The sequence below is a fragment of the Antechinus flavipes genome, chromosome 3 (genome assembly GCF_016432865.1).
Source record: "Antechinus flavipes isolate AdamAnt ecotype Samford, QLD, Australia chromosome 3, AdamAnt_v2, whole genome shotgun sequence".
Taxonomy (NCBI): domain Eukaryota; kingdom Metazoa; phylum Chordata; class Mammalia; order Dasyuromorphia; family Dasyuridae; genus Antechinus; species Antechinus flavipes.
Window position 1 is genome coordinate 522473857 of NC_067400.1, and position 25527 is coordinate 522499383.

General features: G+C 35.1%; 1 protein-coding gene across 3 annotated transcripts in view; it reads left to right on the forward strand.

Moving 5' to 3' along the window:
• FCHSD2 (FCH and double SH3 domains 2) overlaps nucleotides 1-25527 on the forward strand; it is a 365055-nt gene that overhangs the window by 161363 nt on the left and 178165 nt on the right. For all 3 annotated transcript variants that reach the window (XM_051987185.1, XM_051987184.1, XM_051987183.1), the window contains exons 5-8: nucleotides 1167-1311; nucleotides 17665-17798; nucleotides 21873-21927; nucleotides 24775-24903. In XM_051987185.1, the coding sequence (XP_051843145.1) occupies nucleotides 1167-1311; nucleotides 17665-17798; nucleotides 21873-21927; nucleotides 24775-24903 (463 nt within the window). The remainder of the gene's footprint in view (nucleotides 1-1166; nucleotides 1312-17664; nucleotides 17799-21872; nucleotides 21928-24774; nucleotides 24904-25527) is intronic.

Consider the following 25527-nt stretch of genomic DNA (forward strand, 5'->3'; position numbering starts at 1 on the left):
TGTTTAGAATGCTCTTCTTCTTTACTTCTACCTAGTAGGATCATTAGCAAGTTTCCAGGGTCATCCCAGGTAACAGCTCTTACATTAAATCTTTCCTTTTGTCTCAAATTCTCATTTTCTTTTCCACCTGAAATCTTTTTTTTTAATTTTTTTTTTGCATAAATATTTTATTGCCTCAGTTGAATGTAAACTTTCTGAATGGAGCAAGTTTTTCATTTTGTCTTTCTATCTCCAGTACCTAATACTACATAGATACTGGATAAATAATTGAATTAAAAGAATCATATAAACCACAGAAGCAGCAGCTCCTTTTGTTAATCAGAAATCCTTGATTCTTGGGACCTCCATACTTGAACAATACAATAACATTCATAACTTATGACTTAAGTCCTTTCAAGGAAGATGCAATCATTATCAGTATCATTTTAGTGTAAGGCGCATTTGATTGTTTTATAATTTGAATGTGTTATACTCCTAATATGGTATATTTATGTGATATTATGGTCATCCAAAATATTTAATAAGTTGGATCACCCCCAAAGAGTTTCAAGCCATACAATAAAATACAATTAATAATATGTTATTTGTTGTTCTCGAGTCATTTCAGTTGTATCTAACTCATTGTGATCTCAATTGGGATTTGTTTAGAGTTTGGTTTTGGTTTTGGTTTTGGTTTTTGGCAAAGATAATATTTTCTTCTCCAGCTCATTTTACAGATGAGGAATCTAAGGCAAACAGAATTAAATGGCTTGCCCATGGTCATATAGCTAGTAAGTGTCTGAGATTGGATTTGAACTCGGGCCTTCCTGACTCTAGACCCAGAAGACGTGAGTTCAAATCTGGCCTCACCTCAGTAATAAATATGGTTAAACAATAAAGTAATGCTATTTCTCAACAAGTTTGCAATTATAATCAAGACTACATTATTTCTCACCTTTTGTGAATAATACTTAATAATGCTTTTTATGAGACTAAGATTTGCAAAGCATTTATATTGGAAAGCATTTGAAATAAGTAGTACGAGGATTATTTTCATCAGTTTACATGGAGGAAATTTTGACTTTAGATAACTGATAAGATAATTCTGGAGCACATTGCTAATGTTGGAACAAAGAAATAGTTATCTTTCTTCCTTACTAACTCTTGTATCCCTCTCTTGGTTTTAGGAGCATGTATCCTGTTTGGAAATCATTTTTAGAGGGAACTATGCAAGTGGCCCAATCCCGAATCAATATCTGCGAAAATTATAAAAATCTTATTTCAGAACCTGCCAGGACAGTGAGAAACTTAAAGGAACAACAGCTAAAAAGGGTAATATTCCCATTTTTGTCCCATATTCCCCCCTTTCCTCTCATCCCTTCGAAGACTTGAAGTAGCTTTAAAAAATAATAATGATGAATTTATAATTAACACTTTGTCAAATTAGAGTTGTAAACCACAAGTGTACAAATACCTTTTACATGACATTTTTATTATGTTTAAGTTTGAAATGGAATATTTTATGAAAGTTTTTCCATTTAAATGAAAGCCCTCTAATTATATACAGCATCTCTGCTCATATGAGTTGGATATTTTTTCCCTAGAACCCTGTGAAGCTTCACATTAGATACATGGTAAAAGACATTATCTTCTGATTGGCTGAGAGAATACTGAACTGTAAAACTGCATACCTATGTAAATGAGTAAGAGACTTCTTCAGAGATGTCTAGAGAATCTCATACCTGTCTTGGATGATGGTTTAGAGAAGGAGCAAATATTCAGCCACTCCCTCCTTTGGCTCTCCACAGAGGTTAGAAATAGCAATCTTCTTTAGAAAGGTGGTCCAGAATTATATCTAACCAATTAGTATTGGTAGTAGAGAGATACAGTACTTTAGTTTCTTTCTTTCTTTTTTTGGCAAGGCAATTGGAGTTATGTGAATTTTCCAACATCACACAGTTAGTAAGTATTAAAGTGTCTGAAAATAGATTTGAACTCAGGTTCTCCTGATTTCAGGGCTGTGCTCTATGCATTGTACTAGCTGTCTCATTCAATACTTTAGAGCTCAGGATAAAAGCCACTTTCCTTAATCATTCTCAGAAAGGGATGGTACTACTTAGCCAACTGTCAGCAGTATAATTCTCTCCCATCACACAATGATTAGACAAAAGATTATCACACATAGTTATTTATCAGTGTAAACCAAAAACAGATATTGGGGAAGTTATACATAATAGAAGAGACCAAAGAATACACTAGATAAAGTTGAACAAATGAGATGAGATTTCTGCTCCCAAAGAAAAAGAATACTGTGACCAAGGGGAGGCTGCTCTTAGCACTTAAAGTCAGAGCATATATTGTGGGTCAGATCCCTGTATGACTGTGACTGAGAAGTTTTCTCTCCTGTTCAAAAATATGAGTTTGTTTCTCTCAATTTCTTCTCCTGAAGTACTTTAACCATTTCTGAAGTCGTGTTGCCTTGTAGTCTAGTATTCTTTCAGCCAGTTAGCAGTCACGTCACCTTCTGTTATTATAGCCTGCAGTTTTACAACATCTTCCAGAACTCATTCATGTTGTTACACCTTTACTACGTTTAATATTAATAATTAAGTTGATTTAATAACTTCAGTCAACACCAGAGAGCCTTCTTATTTTGTGATCAAATGAAATGGCACAAGGGAAGCATTTTGCAAATCTTAAAGTTCTTTAAGTTACTATTAGTTACTTTTATTATATGGAGTTATGTATATTAAAGATCATAAAGTCTTTTCATTGGTCATTTCAAGGATAATGGCACCGACACTCATTTCTTTTGAATTACTCATCAGAATTGCTTCTGATTGGAAGTAATAGAGCTGGAGTCACATGACCTAAATCCTACTGTGACCATGGGCCTTGCCTGTTTTAGGGCTCAACAACTTCATTTATAAAATTAGGGTCCTGTCCATAAAGTGGAATAGATTGCTAGAGATACTGAGACTTCTGTTACTGGAAATCTTTGTGAGACTGCCAAATAGTCATGTTTTGGGAATTTTGTAAAAAGACCATACATTTAGAGCTAGAAGGAACTATGGAGTTATACTTAGTCCAACTCCCTCAAATTTTAGATGAGGAAACTGAGGCACAGTAGAGTCAAATTAGTTATCCAGGAGTTACCTAGCTAGTTTGTAGCAGTCCAGACTCAAGCCCAGGTTTTCTGAATCTAATTTCCCTGTTTCTGACAATATTTTCCTTGTCAGGAGGTTATTTTTCTTCAAGTAAGAATTAAACGAGGTGACTGATTTCTGATGGTCCCTTTCTTCCATCTCCTTAATTTTCTAGTTCTGCCATTTGTTTCAAACCTATTTGCATATCTGTATCACTTCTTCTTTTCTCAGATTTCCCCTTTTTCAAAATAAATACAATAAGAAAAATATTTTTGATAGAACAGTGAGTTCACAGGAAAATACGAATATTGTATGTAGAGTGAAAGATTGATAATAGTCTAACTTTCTGGATCCCAATGCTCTGTTCATATGGTTGGGTGAGTAGTGAGAGGAAATATTGGGTTTCTGATTCACAGAATTTTAAAGCTAAGTATAGAAATATTTTAGTGTAAATTCCCTCCACTATCCCCTCCCCCAAAATTCAAAGACTGTCATAAAAATTCAAAAGAAAATTTATTTTTTCAACTTTTTTCAGGTTGCCTTAAAAGGATTTATCTACATTTCATTTTAATGCACCTATCAAAATATGTTTACCTGAAATGAAATTAAACATCCAAAAATCTCTAGTATCAAAAGAGTTTTATTTAGGGCAAAAAAAATAGTATAATTTCATATTTGTATAATGTTTTATTGTTTTCAAGCCTGTTTCCTTAAACTAGGTCTTTTAGGTAGTAGTGAACATTTTACAAATGGGGAAACTGAGGCTAAGCTCGAGGTGAAGGGTTTTATCTGAGGTGGACCTATTACTTGTGCTATGTCATCTTATGTTAGTACAAGTAGTGTGCAGATCTTACTTTTACAGAGCCTTTTATACTTTGGGGCTGCAGAAGTTTATATGAGATATAACTTGATGTTTGTTAAAGCTAGAATTCTTGTAAAGGGATCTTAGCAACATGAGTGAGGACTAGGCTTCTTTTCTCCCCTGGAGCAGCATCAAACACATAATCACTTCTTCCTGTTACTCAAAGAGATAATATCATTAGGGATATGGAAACACATTTTTTATTAAAGTGGAACTTTTTTGGGTAGGAATACAAATAATCCCTTTTTTAAAGAATGTGACTCTAATATGAAATAGAAATTCTTTTCTTTCCTTTACTTATATGACATTCTAAGTTTGGTCAATAGAGACATGAAATTTTCCAGAGACCATCCTTATTTCTGGGTTTCTTTCCCGTCTTCAGATGAAATCTGATTCTTTTGACCTTTTAGCCACTATGCAAAACCTTTCTCCAATTTATCCCCTCTCTGGTATTCCCTGACCAATATGAAGTGATGCCTCTGCGTGTCCAAAGAACTGCCTCCAGCCACCGGTTCTTCTCTCCCTGAAGCTGCCTTCCTTCTTTTCCCCTTTTACTGCTAGCTGACATTGATTACTGAACATCAAGGAACACCTCCCTACTTCCCAGTTTAGCCCAACCAAGGATTTTGGTGGGGAGAAAAAGTAAACATAAATAAAAAGAATGAACAAAAGCATCAAATGAACATAGTCTCCCCTCTTACTGCCACCGTGGCCCTGGTCTCACCTTTAGGTTTTTCTGAATCTGGGTTAGTAGTTTTATATTCCCACAAAGCCTTGCTTATTTTACATTTGCCCTATATTCACAAGACCTATTTGTGTAGGAATGGGAAATCTGAGATAAGCTCAGTTGGTATGTAATTCAGTTGGTATTAGTCAGAATTTGACTATGGTCATATCATAATTAATAGCCCAATTGCATTGGGCATGGGGACAACCCAAACTATGACCCTAGCCCAACACAGGCTTTTGGAGGGAAGCCAGAAGCTAAATAGCTATATCCCAGAATTCCCTTTTGGGGGGAATTCTATCAAGAGCATTCCCTTTTTGGTATGTTGAACTATATCCCTCTGCTTCCAGTTCAACCCAGTCTTCCTTACTTTATTAGCTTCTGAATCTTGATAAGGCCTCATTAGGTCAATTCAGCACCTTTACCTAAAGAGATATTCAAGCCAATATAGGCCCAGGCAAGCCTAGGCAATATTGAATGGCTCTAAGCCAAACCTTTGAGTGTCTTCTCCCTTTCCCTTCTTCTTAGAATTTACTTATTGGAGTAGAATTTTCAAGCAGCTGGAATTAGATATTAATGGAGATTTTTCTCATTGTGAACATCCTCCTCAGTACTCTATATACTTTACTTTTTACATATTTGGCCAAGTTGAATATAATTAAATTCTTTTCTAATTTCAAAAGATTCTGCTTCCCACCAAGTTCTAACTCTCAGCTAAAGATATAGTAGTTTTTCATCTGTCTCAGATCTAAAGATCAGTGTTCACCATTCTAGTATACTGTGTTTCAAAATGATAAATCATCATCATTCTTTCTTAAAACCTGAATTTGTAGGATTATGATACATTATTATTAAACACAGAAATGTATTTCTATGTATAAAATACACAGAAAAGTTTAGAAGGAAATTCAGAAGAGGACACAAAAAAGATAATGTTGGTACTACTTGATTAAATTTTAACATATGCATATTTAAATATATATGTGTTTACTACATATATCATATATACTTATATACACATAGCATATGTACTTTATGTCATATACACTTATTTTTAAAATAAGCTGTTTATAATAGATTCAGATTTTATATACAATCTCCCTTTTCTGTCCTTTGCATATGGAAATTTTCATGTTTGTTGATCATTTCTAGTTTATAACAAAAATATTTAAATATTAACTATTTTTAAAGTAATGTAGTTTTCAACCACAGTGGCAGTTAGCATTTTATACTACTTAACATGTAAAGATTTACTGATTCCTTTGCATACATTGTCATTTAAATAGCACAAGAGTTATTGTTCCCATTTTAGACATGAGGAAATGAAGGTGTGAAGAATGTTATAACCCAAGTACTTTTTAAACTATAAAAGTGCTAATAAATAGCAGCAACTAACACTTGCTCTCTAAGGTTCTCTTCCACTTGTACTCTATGTACCTGGAATGTATATTGTTGGTTGCAAGTTATCTCCCCCAGGACAATGTTTCTGTTTAGGTTTTGTGGAAGCAATAGGTATTAAGTGATTTGTCCAGGGTCACTCAGCTAGTAAGAACCTCAGGTCACATTTGATCTCGGGTTCTCTTTATTCCATGACTGGTGCTCTTATTATCCATTGTGTCACGTAGCTACCCCTTTCCCCATGAGGGTAAGGACCATGTTTTTTGCCTGTCTTTATATGCTTAATGTTCAGCTCAATATCTGTAACATAGTAAGTGCTTGATAAAGTCACTTGTCCAATGACACACAAAAACATGGAAGAAATAAGTAGCAAAGATGCAATAACCATGTTTTCTCACTCCAAATCCAATTTTTCTTTCCTCTGAATTATAGCTACTTCTTTTTGATAGTCAGTCCTCTCTATGTTTTAGGTAATTTGGGGCTTTTCATTTCAATGTAAAAAAAGAAACCTGATGCTTTACTTGATAAAATCATAAAATTTAAGATTTGAAGGGTATTTAGAGGTTCTAGGTATTAAAATCAAGAAAACTGGATTTAAACCACAACTTTAATACTACCTATTAAATTGCTATATAAATATTAACTTTGATCATTACTATTTTAGCTATGTCATCTGACCTGCCCAGATTTTGACCATTTGACCAGAGTTTACATCTCTGTGAAATGGTGATAGTCCTTAACAGTGACTACCTTCTAAAGCCTATTTTTAAAAAAAGTTTCAGAAATCCCCAAATGCTATATATATATTGTTATATTAATTAGCAGTAGTGTGTTTTACTAGAGCAACAGATTTGTAATCTCAATTTATATCTTCTAACATTTCCTAAGTGTGAGACAATGGAGATTTAACCTTTCTTAGCTCTGTTAGACTTAATCTTTTGGAGTTGTTATGAGACCCAAGAAGTATAATGTGCGCAAAGTGTTTAATAAATATGATAGTTTTATGTAAATGTCAGTTATCATTATTATTTGATCCAATGCCTTCATTTTGCTAATGAGGAAAATGAAGCTTCCAGAGAAGTGACTTGCCCAAGGTCACTCAGCTACTATAGGAGAGGCCTGAGTCTGCTGATCAACTTGAAATCTAATCTCCTTTAATGGTCCAGTATTCCCTTTGTCTTCTGCACCCATCTCTCATTCTTGTTAATGTGGCATTCTTGCTCCCTCCTTACCTTCTGTCATTCTCAGTGCTTCTCTCCTGCTACTTTTCATTTTCTACTCATCTCAATTTATCAATAGCATTTCTTTTATATTTTGGCCTGATTTAATAGAGAGCATGTCAAGCCAATACTGAACTAGATGGAGCAAGTTCTAAGTACTACCCAATACGCTCTTAATTTGTGTAGGGACAAGAAGGCTGAGAGGTCAGTGGAAAGGTCATTCTATTTAACAGCTAATGGTAAATAACCTTGCATAGAACAATTTGAATCTAGTGGTACACTTGAAAATCAGATTGCAGTGTTTTGAAAAATGAGTAAGCAAGTGGAGGCCATAAATATAGATAATATTTTCTAGTTGTTAAGCTAAGAAATGGAAGAAAAATATAACATGAATACCTTTAAATGATAGCAGGGTCAAGGGAAGGTGGTTTTTTGGTTGTTTTTTGAGGGGGGTGGTTTTGGGGGTTTTTTGAGGCAATTAGGGTTGTGACTTTAAGGGTCACACAGCTTATAAATGTTTGTATTTGTATTTGTATTCAGGCCTTCCTTACTTTAGGACCTGTGCTCTATTCACTGCACCACTTCATTGCCCTCCTCCCTTATTTTAAAGAACAAGGAAGACTTTGATCTCTTTAAGTAGTTAATAGGAAAGAAATCAATAGATCAAGAAAAATGATGAATCATGGAATTTAGAGCTGGAAAAGACCTAAAAATAACATTTAGTATAATTAATTATGAGATGAGGAAATTGCAGCTCAGGTAGTAAATAACAGAGCCAGAATTTGAAGTTATGCCTCATAGCACTAGATCTTTGCTGTTTACTATATTTTCTGTCTTGGTACTTGCATTTTATACTACTCTTTGCTAATTTTTTTTCCTGTCAAAACTACATTACTGATTTGTAAGTAGAATATGGTCTGACTCTCATGGTTTCTCCCCTCCTTTTGGGCTAAGTACCTCTGTATGCTCTTTTTTCCTTCCTCAATCATGCCACCTTAAAGTTCTGTATTGAGCTTTGTCCTTTTTCTTGATGAGTATTTCTTTAATATATTGATGACTAATATTAAAAGCTACCCATCTTCAAGGTGAAGCAGGTTGTGGTCCCTTTAAGAAACTATTTCTTATTGATCTGTGATCCCTTTCAGGATCTCAACCATTCCTGGGAAAGGCATATCCTTTCCAGATAAGTTATCTTTCCAGGATGCCAGGGCCTTTGATTCCATGAGAAATCCTGGTCAAAAAGCACCCCTTTGAAGTATTGTTAATTCTAATAGAAGATCTGGGCTGTCCCAGCCCTCACTGGGTCTGACCTGGTTGGGCTGTCCCAGCCCCCACAAAGACGCAATATAATAGCTTCCTTCAACAAAGGTCTTTTGCAGATGGACCTTGGTAGCTCCTTTAACTCCCAAGACTTCTGTCCACAGAGAATTGCATTCTCAGTGCAAAACTCTATTTTCCCATAGATCTGCCACTATAGAAGTCAGTCTCTTGGTAAACTGATTTCTAGCCAACAATAAACTTTCATTTTGCAACTAATATTTGGGAATGAGTGAATTCTTTCACTCCTAAAACCTGCGGTGATTCAAAGGTATTCTTAACAATTCACTTATAGCCACTAACTTCTAGACCATTAGGAATCTAGACCACTCAAACCACATCAAAGGTATTCATAGTCCACTGAAGTGTGTTCTACAGAGCTTAATTTAAAGCCCTTCATAATTGGATTCCAAACTCTCTTTTCAAGCTTATTAAATATTATTTACCTTGACAATCTACCAGCTAACTACATGTACTATTCTTCTAGTCTGTTCCAGTTCTCTTTTCTGGAACCTTATACAGTGTCCCCCATCCCTGCTTTTCTCCTTTCTCCATATCTCAAAATCTCTAGCTTTCTTCAAAGTCCATCACCTCCTATTTGAGATATCCCCTGATTTGTATTTATTATATTTGTATTTTATATATATTTATTTATGTACTTGTTTTCTACTTCCCATAAAATGAAAGCTATTTGTGAATAGGGATTGCTTCATTTTTTGTATGTGCATTCACTAGCACCAAACATAGTGCCTAGACTTATTTTTTTTATTTTTTAAATTTTTTATTGTTTTAACATTAATATGTGATTTTCTTTTTTTATTATAGCTTTTTATTTACAAGATATATGCATGGGTAATTTTTCAGCATTGACAATTGCAAAACCTTTTGTTTTAACTTTTCCCCTCCTTCCCCTCATCTCCTCCCCCAGATGTCAGGTTGATAAATACATGTTAAATATGTTAAAGTATATGTTAAATACAATATATGTATACATGTCCATACAGTTGTTTTGCTGTACAAGAAGAATCAGACTTTGAAATAGTGTACAATTAACCTGTGAAGGAAATCAAAAATGCAGGTGGACAAAAATAGAGGGATTGGGAATTCTATGTAGTGGTTCATAGTCATCCCAGAGTTCTTTTGCTGAGTGTAGCTGGTTCAATTCATTACTGCTCTATTGGGACTGTTTTGGTTCATCTCATTGTTGAAGAGGGCCACGTCCATCAGAATTGATCATCATATAGTCTTATTGAAGTATATAATGATCTCCTAGTCCTGCTCATTTCACTTAGCATCAGTTCATGTAAGTCTCTCCAGGCCTTTCTGAAATCATCCTGCTGGTCATTTCTTACAGAACAATAATATTCCATAATATTCATATACCACAATTTATTCAGTCATTCTCCAATTGATGGGCATCCAAATGATGGGCATTTTAAGCAATGGCTAGTAGTTCAATTACTCTGGTGAGTAATTTTGTTATTTAATTACCTCGGTTTATGGTTAAGTATAGTGGGGTCTCTAATTCCAGTTTGTACCTTAGCTTTAGTGTCTTCAGCAGGGGGTAAAGTCATGTAAATTGCGTATTTTAATGTCAACTAGGGTGTATTACAGCACAATTGAGCTTTAACTTTATTTAGTGAATTGAATGCTTAAACACACTTTAAGTTTCCAGTTTCTGGCCACTACAAAGAGAGCTGCCACAAACATTCTTTGTGCCTAGACTTGTAATACTTGATGATTGTATCTTTACCAATGCAGACATGTCACTAGTGCTTAACATATTTGCTAAATTGGCTTGATATGTATATGTGTTAGCTCCCCCATTTAGACTGAACTCTAAGTGGGCAGTATCTAGTTCCTAAGACTGTGTATAATAAGCACTTAAGCCTTTGTTTTTGAATTGAATTGACTAAAAGCCAGGAAATATGTGAAACATGCATTATATAAGTGCCTTTGTTAACTCAACATAGGATTTCCTTTGAATGAGAAACTGTCTTTCCTATAAAATGGATGTTTAAATATCTATTTAAAAGAGAAGTAGAGTTCAATTTAATTTAGCAAATATTTATTTAATCCCTTTTATGTGGTCAGTCTTTAATATTGAGGAATAAAGAGATGCTATGACCAAGGTTCATTTCTGAGTTTAGAATCCATGAAAGTAGAGGGAATAGGCCTAGTTGTAGGATGATAAGGATATAAATAAGTATGAAACAAAGGAAATTAAGAAAATTGCGAGGTAGAGAGATCAGGACAGAGTATTATGACAAATCTGAGGAGGGCAAGATCCCTTTCATCTCCAGGCAGGGAGTGAGGCGGGCTTCAGAGAGGAACTGGACCTTAAAGGCAGGTCTTCAACAGATTCTTGTCTTTTGGGAGAGATGGATCCAATTCTAGGCTAGTGGGGTAGTAGGAGACCATCTCTGCTATAGTCCACCTTCACCCCAGTATTATTAATATTTTTTTAGAATCAATTCAACTGTTCCCTGCCAATATTAATCCACATCATATTAAAAGTCTTAGTTTTAATGCAGACAAGATTAAAAGGGAAGCAATAAACTGGGAAAACATTTTTACAGTCAAAGGTTCTGATAAAGGCCTCATTTCCAAAATATATAGAGAATTGACTCTAATTTAAAAGAAATCAAGCCATTCTCCAATTGATAAATGGTCAAAAGATATGAACAGACAATTCTCAGACAAAGAAATTGAAACTATTTCTAGCTATATGAAAAGATGCTCCAAGTCATTATTAATCAGATAAATGCAAATTAAGACAACTCTGAGATACCACTACACACCTGTCAGATTGGCTAGAATGATAGGGAAAGATAATGCGAATGTTGGAGGGGATGTGGGGAAACAGGGACACTGATACATTGTTGGTGGAATTGTGAACACATCCAGCCATTCTGGAGAGCAATTTGGAACTATGCTCAAAAAGTTATCAAACTGTGCATACCGTTTGATCCAGCAGTGTTTCTACTGGGCTTATACCCCAAAGAGATACTAAAGAAGGGAAAGGGACCTGTATGTGCCAAAGTGTTTGTGGCAGCCCTGTTTGTAGTGGCCAGAAACTGGAAAATGAATGGATGCTCATCAACTGGAGAATGGCTGAATAAATTGTGGTATATGAATATTATGGAATATTATTGTTCGGTAAGAAATGACCAATAGGATGATTTCAGAAGGCCTGGAGAGACTTACAGGAACTGATGCTGAGTGAAATGAGGAAGACCAGGAGATCATTATATACTTCAACAACAATACTATATGATGCTCAATTCTGATGGACCTGGCTATCTTCAGCAATGAGATGAACCAAATCAGCTCCAGTGGAGCAGTAATGAACTGAACCAGCTACACCCAGTGAAAGAACTCTGGGAGATGACTAAGAACCATTACATAGAATTCCCAATCCCTCTATTTTTGTCCACCTGCATTTTTGATCTCCTTCACAGGTTAATTGTATATTATTTCAAAGTCCAATTCTTTTTGTACAGCAAAATAACTGTTAAGACATATATGCTTTAACATACTTAACATGCATTGGTCTACCTGCCATTGTGGGGAGAGGATGGAGGGAAGGAGGGGAAAAATTGGAACAAAAGTTTTGGCAATTGTCAATGCTGAAAAATTACCTATGCATATAACTTGTAAATAAAAAACTATAATAACCAGACATTGAAGGAGGGATTTTTAATAGTTGGAAATACTTCTTGGTGGATGGATCCAATTCTGGGAATGAGGCAAAACCTGATTAAAAAGATAGCTCTCATTTATTAATTGATAGATTATGTTTTTTCAAAAGATTCCAAATGTTCAATAAGAAGCCAATATCATAGTTTACTTCAATGATGGAGAAACTCTTGTTCTAAGTTTGCTATCAAGGAAAGGAAGTTGATTACAAAAGAGAGCGCTTCCATTTACAAAATGTAATTTGGTAATTTCAGCACAGGGAAAGGATTCCCTAGAAATAAATGCAATTTTCCTGATGAGACTTTTATAAAATCTATTTAAGGGATTGAATTGTCAACAAATTCAATTTACCTCTGTGCTTCTTGTATAAAGAGAATTAATTAATGAAATCAATGAATGACTAGTCTCCAGACAATGTTCAACCAGGATATGGATATGAAAGTATTGCTTCATTCAGAGACTTTAGCATAGATTAAAATCCTCAAGCTGGTACCTGAACTATTGTGCCTACCATGCTCACCAGACATCTTGAGGTGTGAAATCTACTTAGCGTCTACTCTTTCACAGCTTACATATCATGACAGATATCCAAATCTGTGACACTTTGGACTGTGGCAGATGTCCTGAAGTTTGGCAAGTATTTATTAAGTAATTACTTATATGTTTGCAGATATTTATACATTATCTCTCTTATTAGAATGAATGCTTCTTAAGAGCTAGAATTCTCTATGTATGTGCATGTGCTGTGTGTGAACCTTTCTTTATATTCTCAGTGCCTGGAACATGGTAGTGTTTGTTAACTTATTATACACAATATCCTGCTTGGTTCTCAGGGGCAGAGGAAGAGGCCTGTTAGGAGCTTATCAGATGTATAATATTTAGAAAATGATTACAATACAAAGAAAAATATGATGGGACAGAAGAGATCTCTAGATCAGGTAGTACTCCAGGAAAATTTAAAAAGACGAAAACTTCTAGTTGGGAGGAGAAAGAATCAAAAAAGGCTTCATGGAGTAGGATGGTTTTCAGCATAGGTGGCACATAAGGAAATTGATTTTGCTTCCCTTAAGTACAGAAATATAGGCTGGTATTTCAGCTTATAAAAAGCATTATGTTGTTCCTTTGTGTGGGTATTTTAGAGAGGATTCCCTTTGGGTCCACCCCACCATCTCTTTGTCTTATGGTTCTCTGCTCTTCAATCCATCTGCATAGCTGCCAGAGTGTTTTTCTACAGTACCCATCTGATCATGTCACTACCATGTTCAGTATAAAGTCCACTCCTTTTATATTTATCTCCTCAGTTCATGCCTATCTTTCCTTATCTCTATCTCTTAGAATCCCTCCCTTGACATTCAAAATTACTTTATTTTTACTGTGTATTTGCTTTTATTTATAAATGTGCAGGCCTGTATTATTTTTGTTTTTGTTTAGTCCCCAACACAGTGCCTGATCATAAACTCTTCTCTTATCCATAGATCTGAAAGATAAAGGCACATAATAATCCTTATTAGTTATTGAATCATTGTCAGATTGATTCATTTGAAAGAAACAATTACATAATGTAGACTAAAAGATAATGTAATTTAGACACAAAGGATGATATCATAAGCAAATTAAATGAGTATGGAAAAATTATCTTTTAAACCTATTGATAATAGAAGAATGGCTGAACAAGTTTTGGTATATGAATGTTATGGAATATTATTATTCTATAAGAAACAATCAGAAGGATGATTTTAGAGAGGCCTGGAGAGACTTACATGAACTGATGCTGAGTGAAATGAGCAGAACCAGGAGATCATTGTACATGGCAACAAGATTATATGATGATTATTTCTGATGGACATGGCTCTCATTAACAATGAGATGGTTCAGGCCAGTTCCAATGGCCTTGTGATGAAGAAAGCTATCTGTACCCAGAGAGAGGACAGTGGGAATTGAAAGTGGATCACAACATGGCATTTTCACTCTTTTTGTTGTTGTTTGCTTGCATTTTGTTTTCTTTCTCATTTTTTTTTTCCTTTTTGATCTGATTTTTCTTATGCAGAATATTGTGGAAATATGTATAGAGGAATCGCACATGTTTAACATGTATTAGATTACTTGCTGACTGGAGGAGGGGATAGAGGGAAAGGGAGCGAAAAAAGTAGAACAGAAGGTTTTGTAGGGGTGAATGTCAAAAATTATACATGTATATATTTTGAAAATAAAAAGCTTTAAATAAATAAAATTCCATGCTCTATAAGAAAAAAATAAAAAGACTTCACCTTGTTAATGTCCCTTATAAAAAATAAAACCAGAGGAGTCTTTTGAGCTGATTCAAATGAAGTAATCAGAACTAGGATATCATTGTATATAGCAATATTGTAATGATAATCAACTATGAAATATTTAGCCACTCTGATCAATACAAAGATCTATGACAGTTCAACCAAGTGAACTGAAATTCCTTCCTCCCTAAGCCCCTCGTTTCCTATTTTCCCTCTAATATTGGCTGTACTGGTTTTGTTTGTACAAAACCTTTTTAATGTTTTATAATCAAAATGAACCATTCTACCTCCTGTTTCTATCTCTTCTTTGATCATAAACTCTTCTCTTATCCATAGATTTGAAAGATAAACTCATGATGGAAAATGCTACCTACCCCTTAGAGGGAGAACTAATGGACTTTGACTGTAGATTGAAGCATATTTTCTTTCACTTCTTTATTTTTCTTGGTCTTTTTCTTTTCATAATATGACTAATACAGAAATATGTTTTACATGACTTCATGTATATAATGGTCATCATATTTCTTGCCTTCTCTATATGGAGTATGCAGAGGGGGAGAGAATTTGAGACTAAAAGTAAAAATTAAAAATAAAATATATAATGTTCAAATAAAAATCTAGTATTTTAGAATTTAGGGTCTAGAGAGATCTTAAGTAGCTTCTTCTTTTTATATATTGGTAAAGAGAGGTTCAGAGGTTTCCCTAAGTATGTGTGTATAGCAAGTTTCATAGAAGTTATTTGAACCCTCAGACTTTTGACGATACATATCATATTCTTTTTACTACATCATATATGTGTTTACATACAAATTTTCTTTTTATTCACAAATTAGACTTTTGTAAGTGGTAGGAGATGAAGTGAAAATCCATAAAAATGAGGTAGGAATGTAAGTTATAGGAAGAGCCATGCACATAGAGAGAAAAGATAGGTAGAGGTCCTGATCCTGAATTTTCTATATATTGGCTATGTGAAACCAGCAGAAAATCATTTAATGACTCAGGAGGGCCCAGGTAATTCATCTATCGTGTTTCCCCGATAATAAGACACTGTCTTATTATAATTTTTTTTGGACAGAAAAACACCAGAGGGCTTATTTTCAGGGGAGGGCTTATTTTAATGAACACTGACAGCAATTTTAATAAACAGGTAAATGTGAACAAAAAAAAGTGCCTTTATTCAATAATGATCATGTCATCTTCTTCAACAACATCGTCATAAGTGTCCATACCCTGAATTCCGTCCTGGATGTCTTGCGCCTCTATTTCCTTCAGAAGAAGTGGACCCAATCTGTCATGTCCAGCACTATAGCTCTCTTTAAATGAACATGTCTTGTCCAGGTAACCTGCTCGTAGTGCCTCGGCGACACAGCTGTCAGTAATTTTATCCCATGACTTCTTCACCCAAGTCACAACTTCTTGCAGACAGGGCTTCACAAAGTTTCCACGCTGATTTCTTTCCATTCTATTTTCAATGTAGTCATTGACTTCCATGCGCAAATGGTCCTTGAATGGCTTGTTTATTGCAATATCAAGGGTGTGGAGATAGGCAGTCATTCCTGCAGGAATCATTACTTGATCTATTCTTCTCTGTGCAAGGAAGTTCTTCACTTCTTTAGCACGGTGAGTGCTGGCTGAGTTCTTCTTTTATCCTCCATCATGCCCCCTCACTCCCGCTTACATACCAGGTTTTTATGTTGTCCTGCCTCAGCTCTCCTCCGCGGCACTGCTCTCAATGGCGCCAGCAAGCAAATCACTGGGGAAGAACAGGATGACGCGCTCACTGCTGCAGCTCTGATTGGATGCAGCTCGGAGCGCGGCGTGCGTTTCACCCCGGGTGGCGGGGGGGGGGGGGGAGGATGGGGGACGGTGCATACAGAGGGTACCGTAATGTAGTGTGTAGCGCAGGGGATCACCTTCACTACAGTAGCAATCTCAATAGGGCTTATTTTGGGGGGAGGGCTTATTTTAGAGGAATCTTACACAGTAAGGGGAGGGCTTATTTTCGAGATAGGTCTTATTATTGGGGAAACACGATAAGGACTCTTCTGTTTCTAATATTCTGCACTTCTGAAAATAGCTTTAAAAAAAGGGAACAGAATTAGTTGGGTTTTTTGAGAGATGGGGCAGGAGGGGTATGGGTAATCAATTGAACCTAGATTTCTTGCCTCTAAGTTTACTGTTCTAGCTTTTAACTTTGAGATGTTGAGCCTCTTATTTTAAAGGTAAACATTCTTATAAAGTCCTAAAGTCAAATGGTTTGTCAAAGGTTTCAGCATTTTGTCATAGATCCTGCCTGTGAGTCTAGACCCCAACGCCAGTGATCTTTCTCCTGTGCTAATCCTTTCCTCTTTGTACAGCCTGAATTATTCATTTTTCCCTTAGTCATCTAAATGGGAACTGGAGTATGGGGTAAAAGTGAGAAGATAGTAAGTAACAGATAGAGAGAGAGAAGGGACAGAGGGGGAGCGGAGACAGAGACAGTCACAGATGGAGAGAGAGAAAAAAACTGTAATACTTACTGCCATTCTTCTTTTCCTGCCTCCTGCTGGCATTGTACGCATCTAAAAAGGAACAGGATCCCATGTTGTTGATCTCTTGCCAGCTTTAGTGTAATGTCTGTCAATTGCTGGCAGCTCTCACCTTCTTCCCCTTGCCAGAAGAGAGAAAGGCAAGGCACTCTTCTTTAAGGAAAGCCAAAAGTATTGGCTATAATAGCACAGTACAGTGCAGTGGAAAGAACATTGTACTAGAACTTGGGAGACATAGACTTGACTCTCAGCTTTGACCCTAACCAGCTGATAAACCTTGGCCAAATCATTTCACTTCTGGGCCTAGTTTCCTTATCTGTAAATGGGGTTTAACTAGGGTAATGCCTTAAGGTCCTTTCCATCTCTAAAATTGTAGGTCATATTTAGGCTGCTCAGAAGACAAAGCAAAGAGATGTGTGGTTTTACAGATCTAACTTGAAGGTACTGTGCCCAGAGAAAGCTGATTTTGTTTGAAATTGACTGCTAAAATACTGATTATTTCACGTTTTCTTTTGCAGTGTGTGGACCAGTTGACAAAGATCCAAACAGAGTTACAAGAGACAGTAAAAGATTTAGCTAAAGGCAAAAAGAAGTACTTTGAGACAGAACAGATGGCTCACGCAGTCCGAGAAAAAGCTGACATTGAGGCCAAGTATGTGTTTCTGAAAAATTTGTATGTCGTTATTGAAAGTTTTGTTGCCTGCTTTTATTATCAGATAGAAATTTGCTTTTCTGTCTCAATATTGTCTTAGACTTTTATACCTACCTTTCCTTTTTGACTGACATTCTTCAAATGGAAAATATGCAAAAAAGATATTTACTAAGGCATCTCCTTATTTGAAATAGACTATTGAAAATATTCAGAAGAAAAATGATATAGTGTATAGAGAGGGCTGACCTTGTAATTAGGAAGACCCAAATTCAAGCCTTGACACTGACATATACTGGCTGCCTTACACTGGTCACAAGCTATTTAACCCTCTCTTTGTCTTCAGTCAATATTCTAAAGTTACTCCCCTTCTGGTCTGTACCTCATATCAGTGAAATGCCAGCCTATATTCTCCTTCCCCCAACCTCTACCACATTATTATGCTTCCAGCAAAATCATATATAGTCATCCCATGACATTAATGGGTTTCACATTCATGGTTTTGGTTATTCAAAGATTGGCTATTGATAATTAAATGAGAATTTTTTGAGATTTGTGATGTACTAAGGAAAATCACAAATAATGCATGTTTGTAGAGAGAACTAAAAATTATTTGAGTCATAAACACTTAAGTTCTGTATATTATTAATCTGTTTTATCATTTACTACCACAAGTATACCTAATTAAATTTATTGTAAACAGTTAAATTTTGTTAAAAGGTTCAGTGCACTAAAGAAACTGAAGTTTTTTAAAAAGTGAAATATTGTTTTACTTGTTTTGTGTGTTAAATTAATATCAACAAAATTATTTTAAAAATAAAGGTTTGGGGTAAGGCTACAGTTATTCATAGTCTTTCACATTTGTGAGATCCTGTGCTGCTAACCCCACAGATGTCAAGAAATAACAATATTAATTATTTAACCTTGAGGAATCACTCATAGCCAAGTAAGAGCCCAGAGTCTCATTAGTATTAACTTATGGTAATATTTCCACAAAAATTGAAATTAGAATTGTTAAGTCTTGATTCAATAAGCCTTTCATATCATGACATGTCTAAATTAATTATATTGGAAGAGAAATAATACTCTATTGAGAACTAATAAATATTGTTATAAATGTGTGTGTATATATATATACACACATATATATATATATATGTGCAACTATATGCATATATGTATGTGTGTATAAACAAATATGGGGAGGGCAGCTTGATGCATTGCTTTTCAATTGTACAATTGTACAACCACATTTTGATCCAACTTGTTCCTTTGCTGGCTGATTTTTGCCCTGGTTTAAGCCTTTATTACTTTATTCCTGAACCTTTACAAAAATCTGCTAGTTGTTTTCCTTTTCTCAATTTATTTTCTACTATAGTTCATCCTTTATTCAGTTGCTAAAATCAATCTTCCCAAAATTCGGGTTCTGACCATGTGGTTTCCTGTTACCTATAGGATCAAATAAATATAAAATCCTTTGCTTGCCTTCCAAAGCCTTATCCTTTCCTATTTTCTAAGTCTTCTTACACCCTAGTCTCCTCCATATACTCTGCAATCTAATGACATTGGCCTCTTGGATGCTCCTCACTCAGGACATTCCACCTCCTAATTCCAGGCATTTTCTGTGACTGTTCTCCATCCACTTCTTAGCTTCCCAGGCTTCCTTCAAATCCCAGCTAAAATTGCACCTTCTGCAAAAAATCTTTCCCATTCCCCCTTGATTTTATTGCCTTTCATCTGAGACTACCTTTAATTCAATCTGCATATATCTTATTAGAACATAACTGTTTATATGTTGTCTTCCCTATTAGAATGTAAGTTCTTTGAAGACAGGGACTGTTTTTTGCTTTTCTATGTATATTGTATTAAAACATATATGTATATATATAATTATAAGTGAGTCCGTTAACATGTATATGCAGAGTTATTATAATTCTCAGTCTCTTAAATTCAAAGGCAGTCTGGTGGGTATGTCTTGCAATAATCTCAGAAACAATCATTCAGAATATGTCCAGTCTCTAGCTCTCTATAATACTGGGGAAACTACTTCCTATGGGCTAACTTCTATTGATTTCAAACAGAACTCATAGCAGAGTTGCCATGTGCAGTACTGGGAGATAGATTCCCTTTCTCAGAGAAGACATACTAAGGTTTCAGAGGAAGGAAAGAGTTTCTTAAAGTTCCACAGCAAGTAAGAGACAGAAGCAGAGCTGGCTCTGAGTATTTCTGCCTCTAAGTTCATGGTAATTCTTCTATATAGTGATCTCAGGTAAGAGTTCAGCTAAAGTCTAAAGGAGGTCCTCGAATGCCAAATCACATAGTTGTTTTTCCCCCCAGAACTATAAAAAGGAATTGGACTTTGCATCAGTAGTGGAGTTGTTCTTTTTTATTCTAAAGATGCTCATAATGAATCCTTTCATTTCAGAACCTGTCCATCCTAGGAGATATGGAGATCCCTCATAATATATTCAAATAACTAAGAAACTTTTTTTTGTACTTTTTGAATAGTACTCTACATGGCAGAGGAAAGGAGGGAAACATGCATTTATTAAGCACATTTTCTGTGCTAAGTATTATACTATCATTTGATCTTCACAACAATCCCAACAAGCTCTGACCTGAGCGAGCTGAGGTCGATGTAACCCGTGCCCTCCTAGAATTTATTATTTGCTTGAAACATTAGAACAGCATAAATGCTTCAGAATTTAAATGGATTTGTGATCCCATCACTCCACTAAGTCCAAGACCCATAAATAGATAACCATATACATAATAATATGTTTTAATATGTTCAAGAGAGAAACACCAATTGTTACCTGAAATAGGGGAAAGGTGATTTCCATTGTAAATCAAGGAATGTCTCATGGAGTAGGTAACATTTGAGTTGTATTTTAAAGGCTGGGGAAATTTTCAAAAGCCAATAAGGAGAAGAAGAAGGACATTGCACTTATATAAAAATGAATTTTCCTAGTCATCAGAAGTTATGGGACAAAGAATTCAGTGATAGATGTTACAAATTAATGCCGTGAGGGGTTTTGGAAGGTTGTTACGTGGAGAAAGTGTGACGGTACAGCAGGGCCAAACTGCTATCATTATTTTTATTGTTATTATTTTATAATAATGAATGGATCAGGAATATAACATGTTAGGCCTACAAAAAGGAGTTGGCTCTTCAAAGTGGAATACACAAGCCATTAGAAGTATGTGAACTAAGCTTAAAGAATCAAGTCAAATTATATACAAATGAGAAAAACAGAACATTTCAACAGACTGGTATCCTAAAGTAGTTCACAAATTGAAAGTCATCTTCACTGTTTGATCTGCTACTCAGACTGCTGCTTGTGCTTTTTTCTTTAATCTTGAGGTGGGCGGGGGGGAATTCTGAGAATCAATACTAAGAGACCAAACTGAAGACAACAAAATGGAACTGAGATTTTTACAACCATATGATTCTAGAAATTTTCAAATGACTCATCAACCCTGTTCACCAGACTTCTGTTTTAAGGAGACTTGTGCATATACTTGGATGGTCTTCTTTTACAAATTATCCTTTTTGTTGTTTTCCTAAGGTCTAAGATCATTTTCTGGGAACTTTTTTTTTGAATATCAAATCCTCACTGTGTTTTGAACTAGCAGAATAAAATACATATGGAGGAGATCAGAATTTAGACATATATGTATATTTATTATATTACTTATTCAGTTCGTATCATAGAACTGTTATAAGGCAAACATTTTTTAAACATAGAACCTTATGCCTTACAGAAAGGTGACTTGGTATTTATTAGAGGCAATGTCACTAATAAGTGGAACCTAAAACCTGGTAAAGAGAGATTTTTAGACTATATGGAGATCTACATATGTGATTTAGAATATATCTCAAAGTACTTATATAAACATACATATATATATATATATATATATATATATTACTTCCTATTGCTAAAAAAAAGAATTCATTTCTTGAATGTATAGATTTACAAATCAGTTTGTGATTTTTGTGCCTTTGAGTTCTTTTTTTTCACATTTTTACAAATTCATCAAAATACTAATCTTTTCTATTGATTTTTCCTATAGGTCCAAACTTAGTCTTTTCCAGTCAAGAATCAGTTTACAAAAGGCAAGCGTAAAGGTGAGCTTCTGCAATTTTATTATTAAATAGAAAGTCTTATAGAGATATTAGAAATTTGGTGATTAGGCTTTTAGTCCATCAGAAAGATTTAGACTCAGGAACTGTCTCATCCCCAGTGCTCAGGAATTTAGAGGCTTTCTGTGTCTGACTCTTAGCATCATTGGAACAATGATATACTTCCCCAAAAACGTGATTCAAGACCAAAATAGGCTCAAAGGACCCGAATTTTCTTGAGATGATGAAATTGTGTTTGACTGTATTTGCAGTAAACTTCAGCTCACTTTTATCTTTTCATAGGTTTGCTTTTGCCTCTACATTTAGGGCTAGAAAAATGTCCTCAAGGTCAACTACATCATTTTACAATTGAGGGAACTGAGACCCAGAGTGGTGAAGTGATTATACTTCTAGGCAGTCTGATGTGAGATCAAACCCAGGTCTTCTTGACTCCAAATTTAATATTCTATCTACTATACCATCCTACCTCTTGATGGAGTTTTGTCTTCATTTAGGGCAGTTGTCCAGGATTATAGGGAGAAGATTTTATTTTTTTCAGACTTAAAGCTAACGATGCAAGATTAGTGAGTCCAGGAGCCTGAAAATTGCTTACCTGATCCAGCCTAAACTAATTTCTCTCTTATGAGAATCTTGGAATGAAAAAAAATCAGATTTTTTAACAAAATTACTAAGCTAAGAAAAAGAGTAAAGATGAGGCTACAGATATTGCAGCCAAGCATTTGTTTTTCAGGGAATTTTCATTGAGTAAATTAAGACTGATTATTGGATAATAGATATAGAGGTCAGACTAAAGAAAGAATTCATTCACTAATAGTATGTTTTCAGCTTAGCAAGAGGTCTCCAGCAAGATACTCTAGGGATCTTCTTCTTGATCCCGTGCTGTCTAATATTTTTTATCAATGACTTTTGTAAAGACAGTGAGGGTATGATCAGCACATTGCCAAATAATATTAAGTTGAATGGATAGTTCACACAACAGAAGACAAAGTCAAAATCTTAAATGTATAGGGATAAGTACAGTGTTTTACATATAGGTTCAAAAATCAACTCTACAAGTACAATTATAGGACAAACAGGGCTAGGCAACAGTTCATTTGAAAAAAGACCTGAGGATTTCAGTTAGCTTCAAATTCAGTTAGCATTCACAGTGTGATCTGGCAACCAAGAAAGCTGTGATCTTCAGCTGTGTTGAGGAGCTATGTCACCTCTGAGAATAAGAAGGGAACAAATAAGGGCCTCTGAAATTAGGGAAGGGATAGCCCCAGTATTCTTTATCCTGGAGAATGTGGAGTTGGTCACTTCTGGTACCACACTGTAAGTAGAATCTCCAGAGCAGAACACCAAGAGTGCAGAAGGACCTTGCTCTCTTTGATCCCAGGAGGCAGAACAAGGAAGTGAATAGAAGGGACAAAGAAACAAGCGTAAAGGAAAATCTCCTAAACAGTATGAGCATTCCAAGCTATATGAGCTACTTTGGGAAATAGTCAGGGCCTCTGCCACTGGATATTGATATAGTGGGTAAGTTGTAAAGGATTTCTTTTTCAAGTATGAGTGGGATTGGTGATCATTGAGGCCCTTCTAACTCTGAAATTCTATGATTCTGTTAGATCTGTATGATCTCTGTGTTAGAGACTTAAAACAGAACGTAATCTCAGAGGTCATCTAAGCTAATCTGCTCTAATGTCAGCTATAACATTTCTGTCAAGTGATCATCTGGCCTCTGTTTGAAGACCTCCAGTGATGGGGAGCCACAGCAGTCTATTCATTTGTGAACAACTCTGCAAAACCCTTATGTCTCCCCAGCCTACTTGGTCCTAGGGCTGCCCTTGATGGCCAACCAGAAAAAGTATCTCTTTCCCAAGGAGTCTCCTTGAAATATTTGAAGACAGTAGTCATGCCTCCCTAGTCTTCTCTTTCACAGACTAAATATTCCTAGCTTCTTTAAAAGATCTTTAAATGGCAGTCTTTGATTCTCCTCTGCCACCAAGTATGGCCCATTCTAGTTGTTCTTTTACAGATGTATTCCAGTTTATCAGCTTTTTTCCTCGATTGTGATGCTCAGAACTGAGCCCTGTACACAGGTGTGGCGTGGCCTCATCTGATCTCACAGTATTTTACACTTTTCTTAAAGCATTTCATGTTTTAATTTGTATTACAATTTCCACATACCTTATCCCTATTGAACTTTATGTAAGTTCCTCGAAGTTGGTTATTTCTTTTTTATATAATTTATAATTTATATTATTTTTACTTATTTTATTTCTTTTATAATTTACTTATTTCTTTTTTACCCAGCATACACTTAATAAATGTTTGAATGTATAAATTTAATTGTTCACAAGTTACAAAATACATTGGGGGCATTGCTAATTTGTTAATTTGGTTTCTATCTCCAATATATATGTTTAAATAAGTACAAGTATCGAGTGATTCTCTGTGTGTTATATAAAACAAGTTACTTATTTCTGTGTTTTTATTTTTCCATTTGAAAATATGAGCATGTCTGTGATTGTCCTTTGGAAATCTTCTTAACTCATGGTTCTTGATAGTGTGCTATTACTTTTACTCATTTAGAATCAATCAACAATACCTGGTAATTGTTTGCAGGTATATCACAAATAGGGTTTCTTCTGTAGACCTTCATACCTTAGACATACAGAAAGTAGGAAGATGAGGGGAGAAAGAATGAAATGGATTGTTGTTATTTACCTTACTGGTTTTTCTTGGTGGAGCCTTTGATAGAGATCGATGAAAATTTACCATTTATTTGTGCTCCACAGTTTGAACAAAATTGTATTTTTTATTACGTTTTGTTTTTTGTTTCTATTTTAGTTAAAAGCCCGGCGGTCAGAGTATAATTCCAAAGCTACCCATGCCAGGAATGACTATCTTCTCACATTAGCTGCAGCTAATGCACACCAGGACCGTTACTATCAAACTGATTTAGTCAACATTATGAAGGTAAAGTTTCTGTGGTGTCTGCACTGGATGGTTTGGCTCATGAGATGTGTTCTCTATGTGTTTCATTGAATCTCTGTGTAATCAAAAGTAATAGGTATAGATGGAATATTAAAAACTATCTTCACAAGTAATTGGAAAAAAATAAAATACTATTACATGAGGGGAGATAGTAGGTAATAAGTTCCTTAGGAAGTAGGGACATGGATTTTAGAGGTTCAGGTTGCAGAGAACTGGATGTGGAAGGTGTTGGTATGGATAAAAGAACATTTCTTTGACCATTTATGAAATAACCTAGAGAGATAAGGATGGGATGTAAAGTGCTTTGCAAACTACAAAGTTTTCATTGGCTTTTATTGTCTAACAGAATGTAATCTTTTTGATGGATTGTTATTTTTTATCTTTGATATCCCCATTGCCTAGCACAGTGCCTTTTGTCTAGGTACTCACTATAAGTCTTTATGCTCTAGAAGTTAATGGTAACTTATTTATTGTTACTAAATATTACTAATGTTAATTTGTTATGGGATTGTTGATAAGTAGAATCCTTTTTTTAATTGTTTGGAATGGTCTTTTTTAAGAATTGAAAGATTTGAATTTAAATAAGTTATTTCAGAATTTGAATTG